The sequence below is a fragment of the Octodon degus genome, unplaced genomic scaffold, assembly GCF_000260255.1.
Source record: "Octodon degus isolate 3935 unplaced genomic scaffold, OctDeg1.0 scaffold00004, whole genome shotgun sequence".
Classification (NCBI taxonomy): domain Eukaryota; kingdom Metazoa; phylum Chordata; class Mammalia; order Rodentia; family Octodontidae; genus Octodon; species Octodon degus.
The window spans coordinates 16,126,241-16,134,500 of NW_004524580.1; the positions used below are offsets into that span (position 1 = coordinate 16,126,241).

Below are 8,260 nucleotides of genomic sequence, written 5' to 3' on the forward strand. Positions count from 1 at the left end.
CAGTTGCTAGAGATTGAATCTAGGTTCTTACTGATACTAGGGAAGTACTCTAGTGCTGAGCTGCATCCCTTTTTTGTTTTGCTTGTATTTTTGTTTTGAGATTGGGTTCCGTTTAGTTGCCCAAGCTAGTCTCAAATTTGAGATCCTCCTACCTCAGGCTTACTAGTATCTACTATTATAGGCATGCACCACTAGGTCCACCTCACTCTGTCCCTCCCTCCCTATCTGTCTGTCTCTCTCTCTCTCTCTTTCTCTTTCTTTCTTTCTTTCTTCCTCCTCCTCCTCCTCCTCCTTTTCCTCCTCCTTCTCTTTTTTCTCCTCCTCCTCCTTCTCTTTTTTCTCCTCCTCCTCCTCCTGCTCCTCCTGTTTCTCCTCCTCCTGCTCTTTCTGCTCCTCCTCCTTCTTCTTCTTCTTGTATTAGGCACAGGGTCTTATTACACAGCTCAGACTTGTAGTGATCCTCCTGTTTTCCGCCTCCCCAGCACTTGGAGTTACAGGCGTGTGCCCCCATGCCCAGACTCAGTCCCCGGCTCAGCATGCCTGGGGGTAGGGGTGGGTTGCAGACCAGGGATCGAACCCTGGTCCCTGTGCTTGCCAAAGCAGGCACTTAGTCCACCGAGCTATCTCATCAGCCCTCACCTTTCATTTTTAATATGCTGCCTTTTTTCACTTATAAAATGTGTCAGATATCCTTTGTCTTAAGTACTCCAGAGGAAAAAATCTTCAGGTTTTTGGATTGGTGTAGAAGGGATGATTATTTATTTGTGTCCCTTAAGAGAGAAATGTAAACTTCAACGAATTCATGTGCTCCTAGCCCTGTTGTCTAAAATCCTTGTAACCAGTTTTTCATATTGCTTCTAGCAGGACTACTAGGAGTAAAAATAATCAGTCAATTGGCTTTTCCCTCTCATTAAGATTCTTTCCTGGACACTTGAATCCCTTACTAATCCTTTAATTTTTTCCATCTTCCAAAATTGACTGTATTCTCTTCTGCAGTTGTCTTTATCATTAAGCATTTATGCCCCCTTCATTATCTAGAATACTTTCACTGTCATTTTAGTGTGAGGCTGCACAAGAGCTGAGGCAAATACTCCCTCCACTCTGTGAGCAGGCACTATTAGTGCATTCCTCCACTTGGTGTTAGTAAGAATGTGTGTGTCTGCATCCATGATGATAATGGGTTCTGGATTCAAGATGAGCCCTTATAAAATTTTTCTTTTAGTTGAGAACTGTACTTCTGAAGGATATAGTTGTCTTCACTCCTGTATTTTTTGATGGGGGTTTACAATTCTTTAAATGTCTAAAATGTTCTGTGGTCTTCTAATTGCTTATAGAGATACTTTTTCCTCATGTATTAAATAGTCTTATATACATCTTACATAAATTTTACCTTTGATATTTTAAAAATACATGTACTCTCTGTATAGGTAGGACTTTTTACTGCTGAACAGAATTTTTATTTTATTTCATATTCTTCCTCTTTGATCTGGCCATAACTGCACGAGTGTATCTCATAGCTCAGATCTTCTAACTGCTAAATATTAGTTTGTTGCTGCTGTAACAAATTGTCATAAATGTAGATTAGTATAGCTTATGTGTATGTATATATAGTATTTGTTTTCCAAAATAAAATTCTTTTAGACTGTCCTGCAGCATGTCATGCTATTTGTTTTAAACAGTATATTCAAGAACTGTATAAGGGCACATTTGAAGAACAATTAATTGAGACAGTTCAGTTTGCTTTGGGAATATTAAGAAATTATTAATGTTTCTTAGAAGTGGATGAATTTGGGCGGAACTTTTTTATGAAACACATCCTTTATTTTAACTTTTTTTTTTTTTTTTTTTTTTGCGGTCACATCCTTTATTTTAATTACCAAAATTTTATTATTTTACTTACTCGAGAAAAATGTTTATTTCATTTTCCCTTTTCCCCCAGGTTTGTCCATAGGTACTTACAGAAAAGATGGCTGATATTAACCTCAAAGAAGTAACCTTAATAATAGGTGTGGTTACTGCCTGCTACTGGAACAGCCTGTTCTGTGGTTTTGTTTTTGATGATGTTTCGGCAATACTGGATAATAAAGATCTGCATCCATCTACACCTTTAAAAACCTTATTTCAGAATGATTTTTGGGGAACTCCTATGTCTGAGGTAAATAATACTTGTTATACAAGATAGTTGTGATAAATTGAAAGGGAAGTTAGTGATGTAATTATCTTTAAAGCAGTGCTTCTTTTCCTGGCTGGTATGTTGACTTTTTAAAGAATAAAGTTCATTTAAAAAAATCAAATGAAATATAAGTCTGTTTCTTGGTAATTTTTTTCTGTCTTGTGAGTCACAGGAGATGACTGATATATTTAGCCATTTGAAAATACAACTTAAATATATTAGACATTAGAGGTAAAAATATTAAGTACCTATATTGTGAGTTTTTCTGTAGGAGGAAATAAAGTAGTTTGTTAAAAACTTAAAATGGCATGTCTCTCAGGTAGTATTTTGGTAACAATGTTGAACAAAACCCGAAAGTTTTGATCTTTTTTCTGAGGGTATCTTTCTCCTTTGAAACTTTATTTTGAAGGTCATTGTTAAACTGTTACTTATGGGTGAAACCTTGTCAACTTGGAATCATATGTATTCTAAGGTTAGTTCTGTCATATATTAGCTTTTAAATACAGTGAAAATACAGATTTGAGGTGACAAATGATTTCTATGGTGTATAAACAGGCAGATTTAAAGTTATTACTGAACCATAACATGGGATACATTAGTGCTTTGTTTCTCAGTCATGATTTGTTACCTCTTTCTTCATTCCTCAGATTTGAAGCTTCTCCAGGGTAGGGATAAGATCTTTCATTCTTTTAGTCATAAGCACATGTGACTTATTTACTTTATTCTTATTAAATAAATGACCTTATTTTTACACAACCTTCCTGATATCACCCTTTAGAAAACAAAATATTTTAATAATGAGAAAACATAGCCCTGTTGCTGTATATCATATACGCCTTCCTTTGTCCTCCAAAGACTTGTAAGAATACATGTGCATTCCCCCAACCTGTACTAGTATCTGTTGTGATTTTAGTCATTCACATTAAGATTTTGATCTAAAAGTTTAGCAGCCAAGATTAAAGATTGTCCTGCAAAGGTAGCATATTGTGGTGTCAGCACTCTTTTGTGATTTTTCTTCTCAACTTTGTAGACTGAAATTTTATTTTTTCAAAGCTACAAAGAAAAGGCATCATTAATATATTCACAGAACAAATGATCAAACTAGAGGATAGCAAGAAGTGAATGTGAGATTAAGAAAAAAGTATAAATAATATTATCAGGAAGTTTAGCAGTAAGCCTAAAATTAACACAGAGATCTAATGGTTGATATCATCAAGTAATTATATCCTGAAATCCTGTGTGTGTGTGTGTGTGTGTGTGTGTGTGTGTGTTCGTGTTCATTTTCATGTATTAGTGTATGTTTCTTTTGTGGATTTTTGGTCATTGTGCATCCTATAGGGACCTCTTGGCCTTAGACATTCTTCTAAGTCATATGAATATTGCCATATTAGGGATCTTTGTACAACTGTGGGCCTCTTAGTGTCTATATTATTTCTTTTCTTTTTTTTTTTTTTTTTTCCAGAACCGGGGATTGAGCTCAGCCCCTTGCACTTGCCAGGGAAGCGCTTATTCCACTGAGCCATCTCCCCAGCCCCTATATTATTTCTTTCATAATTCCATTCTGTAGATAGCCAATACACTGTCAGTTGATACTTCAGTAGATGACAACCCTGGCTGCAGAGTAGAATCTGTGCAAGACATTTTAAAAAATCATTATTAAAGCTCTATGCTAACCTACTACATCAGCTCATTCCTCAGAGTGGGATGTGGACATCCATGTTTTATGTCTTGTTTTGGAGGTTGTCATTTTGGGGGAAATTATATATGGAGTAAAGTTGTTCTTTTTCTGGGCCCGGTGTGGGGGTTACTGGGGATTGAAATAGAAATTTCTTTCTGTTTTTGTGATCTTGCACTTGCCAGGCAGACACTTAAACCTCTGAGCTATCTCCACAGCACAGTAGTTTGTTTTTTTAAGTCCTCCAGCTGATTCTCTTATATAGCCATGGCGGCGCCTTTCTGATATATGGCCTAAAAAGAACTTTTTATTAAGTGATGTTCTGCGAAAGTATTTTTGCCATCCTTATATTGAGGAGCATGGAACTGTTACTCATTAGTTATGTTTATGATTGTTCTCAGTGTCAGCTAATATCACGAGTAATGAAGTTTTTCTTAAATTACCTATATATGATAATGATCTGAATTATTATCTTCATAATAGACCTAGCTGTATTACTATGTTTTCCAGAGCAAACCTGATATAACCAGCTGATAATTGTGTCTGGAGTCTTAGAGTCCTAATGAATTCTGAAAATAATTATATTAATCTATTTTTTTTAGTTGCTCATTACTTTTGACATATGTACATGTAGTAGAACTAAATAAGCAATTGTGTGCACTATAAGGTGTATTTCTTTCTATGTTTGTTTTGTCTTTTCACCTGAAAAAACATATCCCAGTGGAGTTAATAGTAACAGTTCAGGGAATCAGGAGGTCTCTACCATCTGTTTTCTAGTATAAAATATGGCAGCTTTGTAGAGTGCCTTAAAAATAATTTAGTGTTCCTGAGATGAAATTTGAAGTATGTGCTAGAATTGACTAAATAGGAAAGATCTTTTTAAATAAGTGATACATCATATATGTAATCAGAAAAAAAGATATTGAAATCTTCCATATTTCAAAATGAAAAATATTTTATCCTTTTGTTTCCTGATGTTCCCCCATAAGGAAGAACAGGCTTAGATCTATACCTGTGTGCCAGAGAGTAACACCAAAATACGATTAGAGGTAGAAGAACAAAGAATTTGAGTGTCGGTGCCTTTTATGTATGACCACAAATAAACTCAATAGGGTGATATTTTATTAAACTATGAATTTTAATTTTAAATCCAGTTTGACTTTGCTTTTGGGTTAAAAGTATTTGTAATGTGACTTAAAAGTTATAAACAGTACTTCACCTGAAACTTGGTTTATTGTTAAAAGAAAATCCTACAACCAAAAGTTTTTATTTTCATATCTTGAATAAGCTTTTACAGCTATATTCCTCTTTGGTATTTGGAGATTTTTATTTTAATATATACATGTTTATACATTATGGATAAAACATAAAATAACTAGGGAGTATCTTTTTGAGTCATCACTATTTGAACTGATCTGATAAGCATTCTGTTCTTGATTTCCTTGTGAAGCTTTACCTAGCAGTTACATAAACTCTATCATTGGTAATAGAAGAAGGCTGGCTTTGGATAGATCCTCTGGTGAATTATCTGGCCATCACATATCAGGGACAGATTCTCCTGTTTTTGTAACAAGAGAACAAAAACATCATAAGCCTATAGATTGTGATGCTCTTCTGTGTTTCTGTTATTTTGGGGGTATTTCATTACTTTATTATTATTTACAGCCAAATGCAGATATTTTCATAGTAAAAACAATAACTGGCTTTTGTGCCCTGAAGGACCAAGTTACTTTAATAATCAGTGCTTTTTCTTCCTTGTAGGAAAGAAGCCACAAGTCCTACCGACCTTTAACAGTACTGACATTTCGCTTAAATTATATGTTTAGTGAATTAAAACCAATGTCGTATCATCTCCTAAATATGATTTTTCATGCTATGGTTAGTGTGCTGTTTCTTAAAGTCTGCAGACTTTTCCTAGACAACAAGAGTGGTGTGATTGCTGCTCTGCTTTTTGCAGTGCACCCAATACATACAGAAGCAGTAAGTAAAGCACTAATTAATATTTTAAATCTTTATGTTTTAAAAAAGCCTACAGTGGCTGGTACATATTAAAAAAATAAAAGTCCATGCTTTTTTTCCAAATACTTAAAAACTCTCAGTTTTAGTGTCTTAAGTCCTTCATGCAGTTTTCTCCTGCATTTTTTAACTAGTTTTTGAAACATAACCTTTTTAAACTAGTTTTTGAAACATAACCTTGAAGAGCATAAAGTACGTATAATCCCTTCACTTTCATAGTATGAAATATAAATAATTGAGTTCTTTGAGAATGGTTTTGTTGTTTTGGTAGTGGAGATTGATCATAGGGACCTCTGTATGATAGACAAGCACTGTACTTCTAAGCTGTATCACTACTTGTATTTTGTAAATCTTATTTTGAGTCAGGATCTTACTAAGTTGTGTAGACTGGCCTTGAACTCACCTCCCACGAATCACGATTACAGATGTGCACCACACTGCCCAACTTGCTAATTATTTTGCATCCATGCAGATTTTAAGTATTTGTGAGACTGTCAGTGTTTATGTTTCAAAGGATAGATAATAAGGCAGATGTAACTGAAGGATAAAAATACATCAAAATATTTGGAGCCATATTGAATAAATGATGATACTCTGTTACATGTTTTTTAAATTGTCTATTGCCACATGATTTAAAATTGTGAGCTATCTGCTATTTTCAGTCACTTCCTACAAGACACAGAAAATAACCTTGAAACTCCATAGCTGCCTCTTAGCAGAGCTAAGGGTATTTTATCCCATTGCTTTATTGCAAACTTTTTCATAAACAGAAACATGTTTTTGTGTTTTGGAGGAGTTGTCTTGGGGCCGGTGATATTCTAGCCGAAGAATTTTTCCAAATATTTCCAGAAACAGTAGGTTGTTCTTCATTCTGCATTAAGTTCAAAATACTTTAGAGGAATAATTTTGGGAGTTTTTTATTTGAATTTTTTAAATTAAAGGGACTATTAAAGTTTATTGTCTTTTTTAAGTTTTCAGATTAATTATAAGATATAATTTACTGAATTTGTGATATTCTTGTATTTTGAGAATGCTCTTTTTAAGAAAACTTTTAAGAAAGATCCCTAGGCTTTTTTTCTTGTTTATAACAGTTCTTCTAAGAATAATACTATTGGGGCCAGGGAGATGGTTCAGTGGAATGAGCCCTTCCCTGGCAGGTGCAAGGGCCTGAGTTCAGTCCTTGATTCTAAAAAAAAAAAAAAAAGTACTATAAATATGGATGATATTGCCTGAATCTGGGTGAAGAATATGCAGTGTCTCTGTGCTATTTTTGCAACTTCCTGTGCATCTATAATTATTTCAGAATAAGTTAAAACAGTAATTAGAACTGTTAAAACAAGTCTTTGATAAATTCCCAATTATCAGAGATACATAAAATCACCACTTGGGGGCACCCAATGAATGTTAAAGAAATATTCTCTTGAAATGTTAATAACTTTAAAGTTAAAGTGTTGTTTACTATTATACCTAAGTTTGAAATGTTGTTCATTAATATGATCCTCCCTTTCTTTACTTTCCTAGGTGACAGGTGTTGTAGGAAGAGCAGAACTTTTGTCATCTATCTTTTTTCTAGCTGCATTTTTGTCATATACAAAGTCAAAAGGACCAGATAATTCCATAGGTAATTTTCTAAAAAAATTTTTCTGTAAATATGTATAAAAATAATTGAATAAGATTTATTCATTTCAAGTGGTTCTTACAAAATATTTTGTGCCACATTTAGGGTTTAACTTCATGTAATTCCATCTGCTGCTATTTGAAGGAAAACAATGTGGGTATTGATGCTTCAGTTGTTTTTCAGTGCATAATAACTAGAAGGCTGTGATATTGCTTAAGTGATATTAAAAAATTGACAAACTTTTATTATGCATTGATTATGTCTCAGCCCTTTCTTAGCCCCTACCATGTGTCTTACTCTGGAATGTGTTTTTTATTCATTAATTCCAGCTAGACTTTTGTTATGGTTTGTGTCTAGTTGTGCCCCCAAAGCTTCCTGCAGTCATGGGGTGGCTTTAGGAGTCCATGATTACTGTGTGTTTGAGTGCTGCAACTGCCTGAGCAGGTAGTTTGCATTACAACATAATAGGGAAGAGAGCCTGCCTAGCTGCCTGAGCTGCTGCCATGCCTCTTGGTCTCTGCTCTTTGCCTTGGCCATGAATGGATGCTCTCTGCCCTGTGCCATTCTGTCTTGGAGCCAGCCAAGTATGGACTGAAACCTCCAGTAACTGTGAGCTAAATAAACCTTCCTTCTCTAATTTTGGGTATCAAATATTTGTCCCAGCAACGAGACAAGAGTAACTGAGACAACATTGGTAGAAAACAAGTTTCTACAATAAAAATAAGTAGGGGCCGGGGAAATGGCTCAGTAGAAAAAGTGCTTCCCTAGCAAGCGTAAG

At 34.7% G+C, this 8,260-nt stretch overlaps 1 protein-coding gene across 1 annotated transcript in view; it reads left to right on the forward strand.

Annotated features, from left to right (window-relative positions):
• Positions 1–8,260, forward strand: part of Tmtc3 (transmembrane and tetratricopeptide repeat containing 3) — a 57,455-nt gene that overhangs the window by 5,313 nt on the left and 43,882 nt on the right. The window contains exons 2-4 of the mRNA XM_004623772.2: positions 1,941–2,155; positions 5,610–5,828; positions 7,386–7,485. Of these exons, the coding sequence (XP_004623829.1) occupies positions 1,967–2,155; positions 5,610–5,828; positions 7,386–7,485 (508 nt within the window). The 5' untranslated portion in view covers positions 1,941–1,966. The remainder of the gene's footprint in view (positions 1–1,940; positions 2,156–5,609; positions 5,829–7,385; positions 7,486–8,260) is intronic.